Source organism: Astatotilapia calliptera, chromosome 16, assembly GCF_964374335.1.
Source record: "Astatotilapia calliptera chromosome 16, fAstCal68.1, whole genome shotgun sequence".
Lineage (NCBI taxonomy): Eukaryota > Metazoa > Chordata > Actinopteri > Cichliformes > Cichlidae > Astatotilapia > Astatotilapia calliptera.
The window spans coordinates 25,489,506-25,507,054 of record NC_137437.1 but is presented as its reverse complement, the minus strand read 5'-3'; the positions used below and the strand labels follow the sequence as shown (position 1 = coordinate 25,507,054).

The 17,549-nt window shown below is 38.2% G+C and overlaps 1 protein-coding gene across 1 annotated transcript; it reads right to left on the bottom strand.

Annotated features, from left to right (window-relative positions):
- Nucleotides 1-11: 11 nt before the first annotated feature.
- LOC113007555 (zinc finger protein 654) lies at nt 12-17,030 on the bottom strand. The gene is made up of 12 exons (XM_026144231.2): nt 16,586-17,030; nt 14,429-14,574; nt 13,818-13,899; nt 13,471-13,606; nt 12,547-12,749; nt 11,221-11,357; nt 10,212-10,353; nt 9,666-9,950; nt 8,183-9,520; nt 2,493-3,268; nt 1,250-2,325; nt 12-1,156 (listed from the first exon to the last, which is right to left on the bottom strand). Exons 1-12 carry the CDS (start codon nt 16,709-16,711, stop codon nt 1,152-1,154), a joined length of 4,452 nt encoding a protein of 1,483 aa, XP_026000016.2. The 5' UTR covers nt 16,712-17,030; the 3' UTR covers nt 12-1,151.
- Between the last annotated feature and the right edge of the window lie 519 nt (nt 17,031-17,549).

The following is a 17,549-nucleotide window of genomic DNA, read 5'->3' as shown; positions in this document are numbered from 1 at the left end:
CACTAGAGGGCAGAGGTTTAGTTTGTTTATTCAAACAAATTTCATCAGTTTTTTTCTTTAAGAAAAATAGATGGGGAATCAATACCTTTACAAATCCAATCTATTGACATTTGTACATATAAATAAGCAGGTTTAAGTGCATCGTCTTATATAAACATTACATCAAAAAGGTATTAAACAGATCAACCACCTGAAAGGTTCATATATGATAAATGTGAAATACTCTACATAAAGAAATGCACAATCATTGTTTAAACCAACTTAAAAGAATAAAAACTTTAAAGCAAGCTGGTACTGTATTAGTTACATGGTTTTTATCATCCTACAGTGTGAACACTGATTCAGTCTTGGCACTAACAGAATTGTGAGTAATGCATACGCTGTACAGAAAGTTTGACAAAATGAAGGCAGATTTACATTGTTTCAAATGTTTTGGCCACGGCCCTAATACATAATTGTATCGCAACTAGAGAAATTTAATAAAGGCAACCCCAGTCCCACCCAACTGCTACCCACATGATTTTCTTAGTTTAAAATGTGCATTTGTGACAGGGGTTTTAAGGACTTATTTAGAAAATAGATTTTACAGTGTACAAAAGTTACGATGATGCAGCCATCTGATATCCACCTTTACAGTCATGTCTAGTAAGTTCTCAAGTGCTCTACGATACAAACTAAGTGGTCTATGCCTCATTTGGAAGACCACAGAACATACATGTTGTTTGCACACTGCAATTCACACCTCCAATGATGAACTGTGTGTAGAATTCATTCTCTTATCCAGTCTCCAAAGACTCGTGAACACCACAGCAGAGGGAATGGGTCCATTATTCAGATTCCCGTTACCTGACAATTAGTGTATTTCCCAAATTTACATGGACTTGACAAAGTCAGCAGGTCAAATTAGCTTTAAAAAAAAAAAAAAAAAAAAAAAAAAGGGTGAATAAATATTGTGTGTAGTTTCAACCCAAATTTGGTTTTTAGGTACTTTAGGTACTAGGTATTTTCTGGTTTACATCTCCTTTGCCTTAAGCACTATGACTGATCATTAAGAAAGGATTTTAGTGTTTAGTTGTCATGAAGGACCTTCCTGAGCCAAGTAACAGAAATAGCCATTCCAATTGCAGCAACTCTTCACACTCCTGCAAATATTAACCTAAAAAACAGCAAGGGGAAAAACAGTTACTGGTTGTTCAAGGTAATAAAAAAAAAAAACACAGGGTCAGAAAATGGAGTTAAGCAAACTTACTTTCATCATCTGAATCAAAGCCAAAGAGGGAAGAGCACGTGTTGAGGGCTTTGTGTTTCTGCAACTCCTCCAGACTGCTGTAAGAGGAAAGGCATTTATCACAGCGATGTCTGATCTTATGCTCGGGGGCCACATCCTCCACCTGCTGCTCCTTTTCTGGATCAGGGTCCTTCTTTTTCTTATGACTCCAATAAATGATTTTCTTGGGAGCATCATCAGTGGACCTCCTTTTGCGCATTGAAAGCACAGATTCATCCAGGTAGGTGGATGGAGGTGGCCGGATGAAAGGGGCCTTAACAAAAGTTGCGTAGGAGGGATCTTCGGGCTTGAAGGTTTTGTGCTCAGGAATGTGTGGCTCTGCTATATTCTGTTGGACTCCCTCGGCCAAAGTAGAAATATCTTCAAGATCTCTGACGTTTAAAGGGTCTACCTCGACAGTAGTTGGTCTTTTTCGACATCTTTTGGTGGGAGTCGCTGAAGCAGCGTTAGTGTGAGAAGTGGACATGAACCCCTCTGAAACATTTCTTTTCACATCTTCATATCCATTGATGGTAGGTTTGGTATCATCTGTGTGCTGATCTGCAACAGTTTTCTCTGAATAGTTATCAGACTTAAGAAGATTATTGTTTTGCGCATTTATTCCACCAGCCTCACCATCAGTTTTGTTTATTAGTGTGAGATCCTCAACACGAGAGGCCTCACCATCAGGAATGGGACTCTCCTGCTGCCCCTTTTTACTCTGTAGCCATATCTCCTCGACCTTCACTCTCTGTTTCCATGGAGCTTCAGCGCTTTCCTTTATCAGTTTGCTGGGTCCCAATTCTAGCTCGTCTTTCTGCGGGACTGGGACATAGTGCCTCCATTCATGGTCATATAGACCCAGATAACTTGAGAAAAGTTTCTCACAGCCACTGAAAGGACACTGAGGTCGGAAGGGCTGGTGGGTATTTACGTGATCCTTTAATTCCTGCTGTGTCACAAAGCGCTGCTTACACTCTAGATGGTAGCAGAAGTGTGGAAGAGGACTACTGTGGCTCTTCATGTGGTCCTTATAATGCTGAAGAAACTGAATCTGCCTGTTGAGAGAGAAAAAAAACCGTGCGCAACATGCTGAATCAACTTCCCAAATTCAAACCCTTTAACTGTACATGTATGGAGTCTTTTAGTGTTTTACAATCAGTTAAGAGACCGGTTTTTTTTTGTTTTTTTTTAAAATATCTGCAGTTATTTAAAGTTCTCTTACCTGAGGCAGAGGGTGCACTTGTGTTTGGCCCAAACAAAAGTCTTCTCTAGCACCTTGTCTTCAGTAATATGGCATTTGATAGCATGCTTTGTTAGTGTGTTGGTCATCCTCAAGAATACTCTATCGCAGGAGTCAGACGGGCACAAGTGGTATGTGATGTCTGCACCACAAGCATTTTCTCCCGCAGGCGTCTCCTGCCCCTCTTCTTCAATCACAGATGGATTACTTACAATTACCAGGCCTTCTTTAATGATTACCTGCTCATCCTTAAAGTCGATCTGTTTGAATATATTTGTGTTAGGTTTTTTGCATTTTTTGTGAAGCACAGATGTCTTCTTGATGAGGGTACGGAGGTTCCTGATGATTCGTTCTTCCCTCTTGAGATGTGACACTTTAGCTTTGCTTCCGGGTCTCTGTCCAAAAGTTTCGCCCTCAGAAATAGTCTGTTTTTTATCCCAAGGCTTACACTTATTTCCTGCATTGTCTATTACTCCATTAGCAGCTTGAGCATTTTCAATGGATGGCTCCTTATTAGAAGATTTTTGTTTGCACATTGTATCAATGTGCTCAAGAATGTGCTTTTTGGCAAAAGGAAGCTGTTTGAAGCGTTTTCCGCAGAGAATGCATTTTAGTTTCCTACTTTTGAGGTGCGAGAGAGCATGTCTCATAACATTCAAGCCTTTGTAGTCTTTGCCACAGAATGTGCAGTAGTGGGACAAATGAGAATATTGTTGAGTACGGAGAGCCCTGTCCTTCCATGTTCTCTTAACTTTTACCTGAAAAAGAGAAAAGTCAAATCAGAGCTGGAAGCAGCAGAGCATCAATTCACATTTCACTGCATGCAAAACTGTACTTCTCCTGAAGTGTATATGTGCAATCAAATGCAACCTAATATGAAGAAAAGAGAACATACTTCAAATATCTCCCTGTAATAATTGACTTTCATAACAACATTTCTTAAATTACAGTACTGTGCAAAAGTCTGTGGTCCCCAGTAGGGCTGCCACAAACGATTATTTTGATAGTCGACTAGTCACCGATTATTTATGCGATTAGTCGACTAATCAGATCATCATCCACTGGACGTAAAACTACAGCTTATTGCACCAGCAGCATCTGCTCTTATATAACTATCATTAGCTTACAGCTTTAAGCTTTTAAGGTGCTAACTAAAAATAAAGACAAGATGACAGTTTATTAATTTTTAATGAAATTTGCAGATTGTTTCGGTAAAGTTTAATAAACTCCTTGCTATCTAAAATATAACAGGACACCGGAGTATATTCTCCAGCATCTCACACTTCTGATAATCAGCTGTCTGCTTGACGTTTATTCAGCTGTGTAAAAACTATAACTTTAATCTCAGCCAAACCGATTTACTCAGGAACAAATAAAATACTAATAAAAAGCCAAACAATAACATTTTTAATTTATCTAAGTGACTCATATATATTTAACCTGAGTCGCGAAAGACGGCGGTGGGTTTGAAAACAATTTGCCGGGAGTCCGGTGTTCTCACGGCGCTAGTGACCTAGCCCCCGGCTAGCTATCGAGCTAGTGGGTAACAGACGTCTCCGAAAACGTCGGAGCGCTTTTGAAAATATGTGGTGTCCTGATAAACTGAGCCGATATTTGAGGTTTACACAGCTACATTCTCGCCTGAAAATATGTTAAACGTTTATTTTGTGACCCAGAAAGAATAATAAGAGTAATATTAAAACTAACTAGCTACCGCCATTGTTGGAAACTAAGCTGGGCCGCGCTATGAATTCTGGGACACAGCTGCTTCTTCTTCTTCGGGGTTTAACGGCAGCTGGCATCCTTGTACATGCTGTGCTGCCATCTTCTGTTTCAGTCCGTTATTACACTCTTAAATCCTGCTATTATTCCTGTGTCTTTTGCGATCTTACAAAGCTTCAAACGACACGTCGACTATTAAATCAGTCGTCGACGATTTTGATAGTCGACGTAATCGTGGCTAGTCGACAAATCGTGGCAGCCCTAGTCCCCAGCAGTGATGGGATTAACGGCGTTACAAGCAACGGCGTTTCTAATGGTCATTAGAAAAGCCTACCAGATCGTCTACCAGAAAGTAATTGGTGCCCGCGGGAGCGCGCGCAGCTGCTTAAGATTACAAAGCAACAAGGTGATATGTACCAGTTTTTAAATTGTGTTGATAGGCCACGCAAAAGTCTGAGTCATGATAAAGAATATATATGCATGTTTTTTCCTGAATAGTTTCGTCACGTTAACGTCTAAGGACAGCGCTAGCAAGCACTCTCTGCTTAAGACCAAAAAAACAAAAAAAACAAACAAACAAAACAGCCCGTTCGTGTTGGTGGAAAAATGCACCATGTCGACCAATCAAAAATGATATGGCAAAATGACATTTGGTTTAGGAAGATGGAAGTTTTAGGAGTGTGTTGGGATGAAATATTATTTTACATTCATAATCTAGGTTACAAGTAGAGCTGGGCGATAGAACGATAACGATATGTATCGCGATATAACTTTTACTCGATAGAGAAATTAAGCTATCGCGATAGACCTCGCCGCTCTTGTCCTCTTTAAAAAAAAAAAAAAAAAAAAAAGGTCAGCCAATCCAAATTAAGTAGCACAGAGCCGAACCAATCACAGCCGCAGCGTCACGTCGCGTGACTTGTTACTTACAGCACAAGTGCCAAGCCGCACATGTGTTTGTTTGGGAAGCAGCCAGCGGGTAATGGAGAGAGCGCGTAATGGAGGAAATGAGTGTGCCGACTAGAAAAATCAACCGAGCGTGACCGAAGAGAAAACAGATGATGGTTCCAATGCCGGAGAGATTGTCGAACGGAAGAGCCATAGAAGTTCCGTATTGTGAAGGTATTTCGGCTATTTCAAGTCTGACAAAAAACAGAGTAGCGTGCACTGTAAATTGTGCCGAAAGCAAGTCTGGAAATACAATAAACTGGTGCATGCGTCACACTGTGCGCCACGTTATTGTTTCGGTGAAATGAATTTCTACAATACTGTTACTGTTAATTCTACTCTCTGCAGTGTTTAAATGCTTACATATACACACAGTTACTGTCCGTCCACACATACGACTCGGTTCTGCTTCTATGCCCCAGCTTTGTTTACTTTTTCCCACCGAGGCGTCTAGACTTCTGATTGGCCAACATTTCTGCACGGTTAGGAATCTAGCACCACCTGCTGCTTTGGCATGTTCATAGCAGCGTTTTCCTTCATTTCTGCCTTTATGTGTGGACGGGATTATTTTTTAAAACGAAAACGGAAAATCTCAGTTTTCAAAAATACCCGTGTACGTGTGGACGTAGCCTCAGTCTCTGACTGGAAGCGCTAATTCGTCATTCGGCTTTTGTCAGACTAAAGTAACTGTTAAAACTGTTTGAAAAGCTCAGCTATACAACAAGGAGAGATTGAGAATTTCCTTTTAGTTCTCAGTTTATTTGATATTGACAAAAGTTAGTCAGTTTTGTCTGTTCTTCTGTAAAACAAACTAAGATTTATTTTTAGAATTAATATTTTGTTTCTAAGTGGAATTGACAATTTAGTAGTCTGTTTCGTTTGTTCTATTTTGAAACTTAAACGCTTTAGTGGCTGCCTTTTGTGTAGTTTGCAATATTTGCCTTTATTTATCTGAAAAAGTCTCATGTTCCTTAAGTACATCTACCCTGTTGAACTTATTATGGGAAATAAATATTTAAATAAAAATAAGCTGCTGATTATTTCACATTTTACTTGTGAGCAACGGCACATTTAAATCTTACAAATATAGTTATTTGGCTTATATCGTGATAGATATCGTTATCGCCTGAAATGAAAAAAACATATCGTGATATGAAAAAAATCTCATATCGCCCAGCTCTAGTTACTAGTCATAATCCTTATTATTACTGTTGCATCACTTATGATTTATCATTATTATCATTTCATTGACACATTTAGTATAACTACATTATATTAATAAATAATAACACCTGAAATACCGACTTTAATATAACTACATTATATTAATAAATAATAACACCTGAAATACCGACTTTAATATAACTACATTATATTAATAAATAATAACACCTGAAATACCGACTTTAATATAACTACATTATATTAATAAATAATAAATGTGTCAATGAAATGATAATAAATCATAAGTGATGCAACAGTAATAATAAGGATTATGACTAGTAACCTAGATTATGAATGTAAAATAATATTTCATCCCGACAAGTGACGGCGAGAGAGACGGAGGGAGAGACAGACAGACAGCAGAAAAAGAGAGAGAGCGAGTTTTGAGATTTCTGACATTTAGCATGTTTGGAGTGTGTAGTTAATGTGTTGTCTTGTGTAGTTAGTGTGTAGTGTTGCGGATAGTTTTGTGTTGTGTGTCAGAACAACGAGGTGACTGCTATCTCCAGGTAGAAAACAGGAGTGATACACCTGCTGCTGTCAGACCTGCAGGTATCAGGCTGTATGTTCTCCTTTATAATGGACAGAAATTATTTTTTTGGAGTGGCACAAATAATTTGTGTGGCATCGTATTGAATGCAGAACAGCTGATTGTTCTGTCAATAGTTTGAAATGGTTATTTTAAAAAAAGAGAGTAAAAGGTAAAAAGCTGCAAATAACTTGTTTGCAAAACTTGTGCATAGGCTTTTAAAACTGACAATTTATATTTGCATTTAAAGTTATGAAATATGATTCAATAAACATGTTTGTGGTTGTTACAATAAAAAATATAACTTTTTCTACTCAGATTTTATGTTTTATGTCTGATTTTAGATCAATTGTGTTAATATAGTATCTCAAAATGAAAGCATAACTGTAAATTCAGACACGTGAGGTTGTGCTGGAAAGAATGATACAAAACAAGGCAAATAAATAGTTTTTAAAGGTGAAATGTAGAGGGAAAATCAAAAGTGGTTAAAATGGCTAATTATACCCTGGACCCCAGAGGATTAAACTTTTTTTTTTCTAAAGTAGCAATAGTTACTTTTCAAGTAATTAATTACTTTTAGAATCTTGTAGCTCAGTTACTTTTTTGAAGAAGTAACTAGTAACTATAATTAATTACTTTTTAAAGTAACTTGCCCAACACTGGTCTCCAGTGATACTGGGTTAACTGTCAAAACTGATCCTATTATAAATGCAGAAAAGTCTGATCATAGTTTGAGTCATCATACAATACCATGCAGAAAGTATCTGATTGGCAGTGGCTTAATTTTCAGCATGACAATGACCCCAAACACTCTGTCAGTGCAGAAAAGTGTACCTGACTAGAAAAAACACTCAGTGGAACACTATCAATCATGGATTGCCTTCTCCAGAACCTGGACCTCAACATTATTGAATGAAGTGTAGATCATCTTGACAAAGAATAGAACAAAAGGCAACCACCATCCAAAGAGGAGCTTTGAATGTCCTGGGAGAACTATTCCTGAAGACTACTTAAAGAAACCACAGGAAAACTTGCCTAAGAGAGTTCAAGAATAGAGGTGTTCATACCAAATATTGACTTTAATTGACTTGCTAGAATTGTACAAACTTTGTTTCTGCCTGTATTTCCATGGGTGTGCATGTTTAAATAAATCACTGCATCCCTTTCCTCTTTCGCATCCCAGCAAAAAACAAAATAAGGGAGGCTTGAGACACTTGCACAGTAATGTAAATATGGAGAAATAACTAACCTCAATGTTTGTTGTTTCTGTTTCAACTGACGGATGGGGTTCCTCTTCATTGCTGCCATTAAGGTCCTCAGATGCTGTAGATTCTGGCGGTTGAGGATTTTCACTGTCAGGTGATTTGGATTTAAAGGAGTAACTGTGAAAGAGTTCTACTGGACAATCCAATAACTCCAATAGTGGACCATCAAGGTCCACAGGATCAGCTTCAGCAATACCGATAGCAGCTTGATTCTCAATGGGTGGACCTTCACAAAGTTTGGATTCCACCTGTGTTTGAGATTCCTCTTGGGATGGTTCACTTAAAGTGTTATGACAATCAAGGCCATTATGTTCTCCATTTTCTTTCTTAGGGCCCATCATCTTCTCGAGTTGATACGCTCTCTGTTCGCTTTTGATTTCAAAGGCCAAATCAGGATGTTCTCCATTCTCCTTAAAGTCTGTCATCTGCTCAAATTCATTGTCTTTCAGGTCTTTCATCTGCCTATCATTCTTAATTTCATAAAACAAATCATTATGTTCTCCATTTTCTCTGTTCAAGTGCCCAAGTTGGTTCTCTTTCTGGTCACTCATTTCAAGCTCACAGTTCAGTTGAGGCATATTCTGCTCTTTGTCTTCTGTGTCCATTTTTTTCTCAAATCCATACTCCTCCTTGTTAAGGTATATTTCATTATCGGGATATGAGAGTTCCAGTTTTGATAATGGCTTCCTTCCCCGTTTTCTCCCTCTAACTTTGACCTTTTTCTCTGTCACTGCCTGTACCAGCTCCAGTCTTGGAAGACCTTGCAACCATCTTTTCTTTTGACCTTTTCTTTTCAAAATTTTGCTCTTAACACATCTAGACAAGTATTCCCTATTGCGGTTCAGAGGGAGACTTACAGAAGAATTTTCCTTGTTAGTGTGATTGCGCCTTAGTGAGTACACAGAGTTATTACCTAAAGAGGTTGATTTGACATTGTATTTGATCTCTGGATCATCACCTATTTCAAACTCATCATCAGACCGAGGCCGTTTTCTCCGTCGTAGCCTTTTTCTCCATTTCCTCCTCTTCAGAGAATCATTATCCGACAGTGCAACACGTTTTCCAGCCTCTCCATCTACAGTTTGCTCTTCTGGAAGGTTCACAAATCCAGCTTCAGTGCAGTTGCAAGAGATGGAGTCTTGAGTGCATGACTCATTTACACAGTTACTTTTTAGTAGTTCTTCACTATATGCCTTCTCCTCTTCCATCTCGTCGAGAACAGCAGCAGTCACAACCTTATCATTCATTAACTCTAAACAATGTGTCCTAAGGGTCAGGAAGTTCCAAAATTCAGGGTCAAAACATAGGCGCTCCTTTAGCATCTGGGAAAAGAAAAAAAACAAAAAAACAAAAAAAAAAAAACAACAATCATGCAAAACACAGTTGTAAACAAATCACACAGTTATAATATCGAAATATAGCCCATATCAGATAAAGTTCAACATATATCGCATCACCCCCTCTAACCTGAAGAATATGAAAGCGAACACAGGTCCGGACAGGGTTGCTGTGGGGATGCGGCTCCTGATCAGGATGCATGTAAAGCAGGGAGACAGTTCGGTATGCCTCCAAGCTTCGTTCCTGGCAAAACACAAGAAGGGCACACGCTCGACAGACCTCCAGGTCATGGGGCAGCAGGAAGGCAATTGTCTTGCAAACGAGTGACCGGGTTACAGTGTCAGCCTGCATGTCACACAGCTGCAGGGCCCTGGCGCAAAGCTCCACGCAAACTTGAATTCCATCACCACCCAGCTATTCAAAAGGAAATAAACACAGATGAATAAATCTGATTAAAACAGATATAAGAATCAAATCAAAAGGAAAAAAATATTCAATTGCCAATTGTAAATGTCTGCAGTACTTACATTTTTAACAGTTTAACCAAAGCATTTAACTAATATTTAACAGTATTAAAAACACAACTTTAAACTGTTTCTGTACACTATAGACAGTGTACAGAAACTGTTACGATTTAACAGGGCGACAAAAGATGATGCTGCAATGACATCTCACCTCTGTAGTGACCAATTTTATGAAGGGGAAGATGGCTCTGACATTGGTAGCAGAGGAGGCCAGCTGCAAGCACTCAGCTAAGAAGCCTTGTCTGGAGGGATGGGCCCTAAGATACAGTCTGCTCCAGATAAACACCAGGTCCCTGCATAAAGACATATACATCTAGTTCAGGTATGATTTTAATCAGGCAACAACTATGATATTAAGTCAACAAACAGAGAGATGCTAAAGCATTTAAAATAATTAAATAAAGTCATGCACTGTAATGGGGTTATCACTTCAACAACTCACATTACTGCCATATTCAAAGATATGCCCTATACCCAACCCTGCATAATCTGGCTGAAGAAACTGACAGGAGAGAGACACACCATTGTAGTAAAATTGCTATTTCTTTCACTCTATAGTCAATAACCTCCTGCCCAAAAAGTAAAAATATGTTTAAAATATTTCTACTTTTTGCTGTGGCACACCAAAATGTATAATCAAATCCCTTACATTTACTAAAAAAAAAGTTCTGTCAAAGGAACTCTCTTAAGAACTCTAAGACTTCTATAACGGAGATGTTGAGAGGGACAGTCAATAAAAAGTTTTTAATAAATGTAAAGCTTTAAGATTTTCCCCCTCACAAGCGCTCCAGAGCTTTTTAGTGCCAGATACAAGGAAACTGGTCAAAAATAAGGAAAGAATAAACAAAGCTAAATTCAGAAAGGGGGCTGGAAAAAAAGACCTGCACAAGAGACCTTAAGCATGCAGTCAAGACAACAGTGCAAGCTTTACTTTCAGTACAAGTTTGATTGTCCTTGAGTGTAACAGAAACCTGAGACATGGTCCCATAGAACATATGTTAAAAGACCCAAAGATGGCAGTTTACAGATGGTACCCATCCAATCTGACAGATCATGGAAGGATCTGCAAAAAGGAATGGGATAAACTACTGAAATCTGGCCTGATAAGCCTATAGAGGGTCTGAATATTTGCTGAATCCTTTATATGAGGTCACACTTACCAGATGTAATACATGTCTCCATTGTGTAGCTGCTGTGTAAGAAAAGCTTTACACAGTGATAACAACAGCTCATCTTTTTCAACACTCTCTGTATTGCAGATTATCTCCACTGCATCACGACCATCTATCTCTGCCATCTAAGGAAGAAGTTAAGAAAATACACATATACATTTATTTATTATAAAACATGTATTATAGTTAATGTATGGCATTCACAAAGCTTTTCATTTGCAAAATGGTCACCTATTATATGTGATACAGTTACATCATATTTACTAATATACTATCCGGTTGTTCAGTCTGACGTCACTAGCCGTGTCTGGACCTAAACTCCGCTGCAGGTCCATATATCAAACGATCACTATGGCATTACTGAGAGTAGAAAAACTGTCTAAAGTCTTTCATCTTTAATAAAATGATCAGCGTTCTGCTCTACCAGGTGTAACAATTGAGTTTAACATCCAGGCATCCATGAAAACGGAATTTATGACATTTAACGGAGTTAGAAGTTAGCAGGGAGTTAGCTCGCTAGCTTCTATCTAAATACAATATAGCATGTCCTGACTGCGGGGTTTTGGAAACAAATTAAAACGTACAGCTCTGTTATCACTTCCAACATCAATGAAGACAGAAAACTAAACAGCAGTGACGTTTGTAGGGTTACTGAAGTTGGGCTAGCTGGTATATAATGATGTGCTACGTGACCGCTAGCGACACAGCTATGTTAGCATAATATAAACAAGCTAACTTTTTTTTCCACTCGATAAAAGTTAACGTGAGTGTTCTCGGTGGTCAGGAACAAATGTAATCGCATGGCAGGATGCTGTAAAAGGACCAACCTTCAGCCAGGAGAACAACTGAGATAATCCATCCACACTACGAGGTTAGTCATTCATATACTGCTGCATGGGCTGGGCTGTAGCTACATCCTAAGGTTTGAAAAACTGAGCTTAAATAAATGATTAGCGGTAATAAAAGCCGAGAGAGGTCAACAGTGATCACTGACTGTTTTAGGAGCTTTTTGAAATCAAATAGAAGAAAATACATAACATTAAACATGTTAACAACACAAAAGCCATATTAAACGCAGACTACTTTAGACCCGGAAGTAGGATCCGTCGCGTCATCACTGAACAACCGGATAGCCGTAACTATTTTCCTGTTTTGGGTTGATTTGAACATAGACTTTAAATACATAGTAGATCAACAAATAAATAAGACTAAATAATGCATTTTTCCCCCCCTTTCTTATTCATCCATGTCCATTTTTAGAAACGCCTATCACGAATTCTTTCAAGGTTACTTGTTCTGCTCTTCAATTCTCACCTCCTTGTAAAGGTTTTCATGCAGCGAGGCTTTGTAGAGGCAGGTCAAGTAGGCCTGATGGAAGTATAGATGCTTTCCAGCCTCACGATTTTCCAGGCAGCTTTTAGCAAGAGCCATTGCCTCCTGCATTCGTTCACAGGCCTGCAGATATCGCACTCGCAGCTCCAAGAACACTGGCAATTCTGAGCTCACGTAGTCCTCAACTGCATAGAAGGTAATTACATGTGTTAATGTAAATCTCATGGGATGGGTATTAATATGAACTACCTGCTGAAAATAAAGTCATTGCCTATATTTATATATAAGCAATGACAGTGCAATGTATTATTAAAAACGTGATGATAGATATAATGGTGTATTGAGAACGAAATGTGGTTGCTTTGGGGGGGGGGGGGGGGGGGGGGGGGGGATGATCATGACAGAAGATGACTGAAACATTTGGTAGATTAGTAACAAAATTTGTTTAATAATGAGTGTATCAGGGTAAGAAGGGGTTGAAATGGGGTTTCTTCAAGAGGCCAGGTCAAGTTTCAGTGATATTACATGCCATTTTCTTATCGTATTCCAAGATGACATACCAAGATTCATCCCACTTAATTTCTTAAGAAGTGATTGCATGAAAAATGACTCCATGCATGAAAAATGATTTTTATACATGGAGTGGTCATCACAGAGCCAGAGAATAACCCTGATGTAATCTTTGGAAGATTTTATGCAGTGGTCCTTTACCATCAATACAAGATCTGGGCAAAAAACTTAATGCAACTCTGTAAATGTGGTGACATTGCCCAAGCTTATTTGAAACTTTATCACAACTTATGTGTGCCTCATCAAATCTAAAGGCAATGCAATGAAATATAAGCATGTATGACTTCTTATTTTGGACAGGCATTGTATTATTTCCTATATGTCACATATGCCTACCGTTGTTTGGTGGCAAATCATCCTCCTTCAGGATTCCCTGTAACACAGGATTTTCCCATGGGCCTCCTACTTTAATAATCTGCTTTACATGCTGAAGGTAGATGTTCCTGTGCCTCATGAGGCGAGTGTGGCAAATCTGCAGAGAAGACGTTCATTCAAAATCTTAATGTTATAGAAGGAAGCTGAGTTAGTCACTATTTTCAATCATAAAACATTGGTGCAAGAAGAAACTGGCAGCAGTTTTGAGACAAGTATTGTTACCTTTAGTTTAAAACTCAGCACCTGTAAAAACACCTGGCTTTTACAAAATTGTACTGTGAATTGACAGTAGGTCAGTTTTTAATCACCTGAAAAGAGTCAAGGATGTCTTTTAAAGGCTCTTCCACAAATTCTTCCTTGCTGAAAAACAGCATGAGTTCAAAGAAGCTCCTGCAAGACAATGACAGAGACATTAGAAAAATATCTCACACCAAGGTGACAACCACCAGAACATGAATGCCTTACAAGTGCTAGTTTTAAAGGAGAGGTGATCAACTCAAAATTGTGCTGCTCATTACCAAATGATTCAAGTTAAAACAATATGTGTCTTTTTCTATTTCAAAGACAGGCAGCAAATACAACTCTGCTATTCCTTTTGGACACGGAGCTCCAGCTCTTCCCAACAGATAAAAAAGGGTTCCATGAATTTATGGTTCACCTCTATTTAAGCTACAGCCTTTACATTTTATCTGAAAGCATCAACAAACACTGATTTACAGAAAATGTTCTGTACTATTTTCAACACTGATTTTTCACAGTAACTGTCTCACAGTTTTGTTTTAGAAATAACATTTTATGTCGTGTCTCTGCTAGGCAATTAAGAATTTTCGAACCAAATACGTGGGTTCAGCTATTCAAATAAATTTATTTACAATCAATACAGCACATTAAAACAGCTTCCAGTGAACATTGCACTTACAAGGCCAAACTGCTGAGAACATACTGGATGTGCTGACAGTCATCTGTAAAGGCAGTGGTGGCTTTGGTAAAATTGTAGAGTGCGGTCCGCAGCACCTTCAGTTGCGGGAGAGGAACTTGCCATTGCCCTGTGTACTCCTCAACAAGCTGTCCAGGAATGAAACAGAAATGTGAAAGACTTAAATGAATCCTATGCATGACAGCTAAAAGCTGTATGTTTTTCATCCCACATCTAACACAGTTTACAACAGAAAGGTTTACGCTGCCAAAAGTTAAAAACAAGTAATATATAGAAAATAGTGATTTGATATGAAATGGTGGAACTCATTATCCGTCCACACTGCACATCAGAGTACTAATGTTTTAACAATACACTACGATCAAAACCAAGAAGAATTCTAACTGAAATTGTTTGGATAATAAAGACAGCTGGTGGATGTGCTGTGTGAATATGAACACAAATTGGATCTTAGAACCAAAGTATAAGAACGTAAATAAGACACACTGTAACACAATCAAATAGAAATGTTCATTAGAATGCACATTTCTATTTGACATCTCCATTAGACATTTATTGTATGGATGTCTAACACATTTGTTAGACCATCACCCAATCTAAGGTTTGTGCCACAGCTCTCATAACTTAACAGTATTCATAATTATCAAAAAAAATAAATGTTTCTGTAATGGTTAATCCACAAGTATGGCCAAACTCTTTAATTGAAATGATATTTTGTAATGATAAAATATAACTACTGTTATCCTTGAATTTTCAAATTTAGCTTGTTGGTCCAGTGAACCACTAGTGCACCTGAATCAAACAGGCTCTCCTCCACACAGTGCTCATTTATAAAGCACAAGCCCAAACAGGTGGATTTTCCTGGTTCAGTGCAGCTAGCCAACAACAAAGAACCACTAAGTGGGAAATGGAGAGTGAAAATGAACAGTATATCCATGTTTTGTTTTTAAAATAAAAGTCATTGCTACAGACATAGGCAACAGTGACCCTCATACACTGCTTTATAGTTTGTACAAGGTTATTAATTCTGTCTCTAGTTAGCTAACATATAGGCACAAGTGGTTCTACAGATGATCTAAAAACTGAAACTTTAAACACTTGTTTCCTAAATCCGCTTTCAAAATAGTGTTAAATCTATGACCATTTGTAGAGTGAGATTCCATGGTGTAAATTAGCCTTAATACGTTTAGTGTTTCATGTCCACTTTAAAACACAGTTTTAGATTACTCATTTCGCAGACACTATAAACTTGTATTCCGTGTTTTTTTTTCTTTGTTTTAACCATGTGTATTAATTTCAGTTATACATCATACACCTTTGAGTATAGGTGCCATGTGGTAGTTACAGTGTGCCATTTTATTGAGGGATGTTTCTTTTATCCTAAATGTGAAGCATTTTCGCAACTGCGTGTTTGTAAGTATAAGTGCTATAATAGTAAAGTTAATCAACTTTATTAAATTGTAAACTTTAAGTACAGCTACTGGTGGAACTTATGGATTAATTTACGCAATTAAAGCTCCATGCTCTAGGATAGTTAAAAGCCAATTCATCCGACTAGCTATCCAAACGTTTGGCTCCCAGATAAACGCATTCCAAGTGTGTATATGTAAAACAGAGTACTGTTATTCTGGATAGTGAAACAATTCAGTTGCGATTTGGCAGTCAGCTATGGTATTTTTTTCACTTCGAGGGCACCTTGCATTGTGAAAGGAAACCACGCTCCTGCTTTTCCCTAAAAATAACTTACCATTTGTCAGTACGTACGTCTTTTTGCATTTTTATCAACTGATGTCAACTCTAGGCAGCAAGGGTAGAAACTGCTCCATTTCCCTCGTTCATCAAACCTTGTTAAGCCCACAACGTTAATTAGCTTAGCTTTACTATCTAGCTATAAAGCTAACGTCAAACAAAAAAAACAAACACTAATACAAAAATAAGACACCCAAAAGTCCAGTTCGTACCTGTAAACTCTGACTAACTAATTCTGCTCTGTCTCTGATGTGCTATGCCTCCGCCTTAAACACATAACTGCATTAAAAGAGCTGCTCAGGGGCTAGCATTAGCTCTCAAAGCTAGCATCGTTAGCGATAAACAAACGCCGACTCCGTAAATCACAGGATATAAATTCACCCGACATACCTCACAAAACTCAGAGCAATACTCTTTGCTCTTCAGTGACGATTCGCCGCTGCAGTGTTTAGCACACAACGTGTCCAGAGCTAATTCAAGCCCGTCTGTTTCCAAATCACTTTCGTTGTCCGCCATACTGTCTGCCGTATCCAGCGCATACTCAAAGTTGCCAGGTTGGTAAGAAAGCGTCCTCCGATTCCTCACGACAGGATACTAACTACTTGGCAACCGCGCAATTATCCTTGTCACTAACCCTTGTACGTTCCTTGTACGGCTGTTGCCAATAGGAAATCCGGTATGAAAGATGGTACCCACTATGACTTAAAATAGTATTAAATAGCTATTCACTTGTAATAGGGGACTTTGCATAAATCAGTATTTCTTATATAATATATATTACATGTCAGACTCATCCAAAAAAAAAATTGTAAAACGTGGCTTAAATAATAACAATTACCCACATTTATGACAATAATCTTTCTTTTTTTTTTTAGAATTCCTAATCTAATCCTTAGCATGCTGCATCATCAGACAATACATTTTTACAGCTTATTAAGTGAATCTTTAATCACAAAGAGGAATTCGGTTAGAAATTCATAATTAAAAGAGAAGTGAGAAATGTCATTAATTAAAATAATACCTGTTATTTCAATAGGAAGAATGCAGAATGGGACTTAGTCCTACTGCACAGGTGTTATTCACATATAGGTAAATATTACTTCTTCTTTTTGCGGCTGTTCCCTTTAGGGGTCGCCACAGGGCATCATCTGCCTTCACTTCACCCTTTTCCATACCACCTTTCTCCGTCCAGTATATCCAGTATCCCTCTTCTGCACATGTCCAAATCATTGCAGCCTTGCCTCTCAAACTTTTCCTCCAAACCACTTCACCTGAGCTGCCCCTCTGATATACTCATTTCAAATTCTGTCCATCACAATCAACCCCATTGAAAATCTTAACATATTTAGCTGTG

Coding starts and splice junctions, on each gene's coding strand:
- LOC113007555 (XM_026144231.2), bottom strand. CDS start 16,711: ATGGCGGACAACGAAAGTGATTTGGAAACAGACGGGCTTGAATTAGCT. Junction 13,607..13,817: donor ACATCCTTGACTCTTTTCAG/GTGATTAAAAAC, acceptor TCTTCTCTGCAG/ATTTGCCACACTCGCCTCAT. Junction 2,326..2,492: donor AAGTGCACCCTCTGCCTCAG/GTAAGAGAACTT, acceptor CTCTCTCAACAG/GCAGATTCAGTTTCTTCAGC.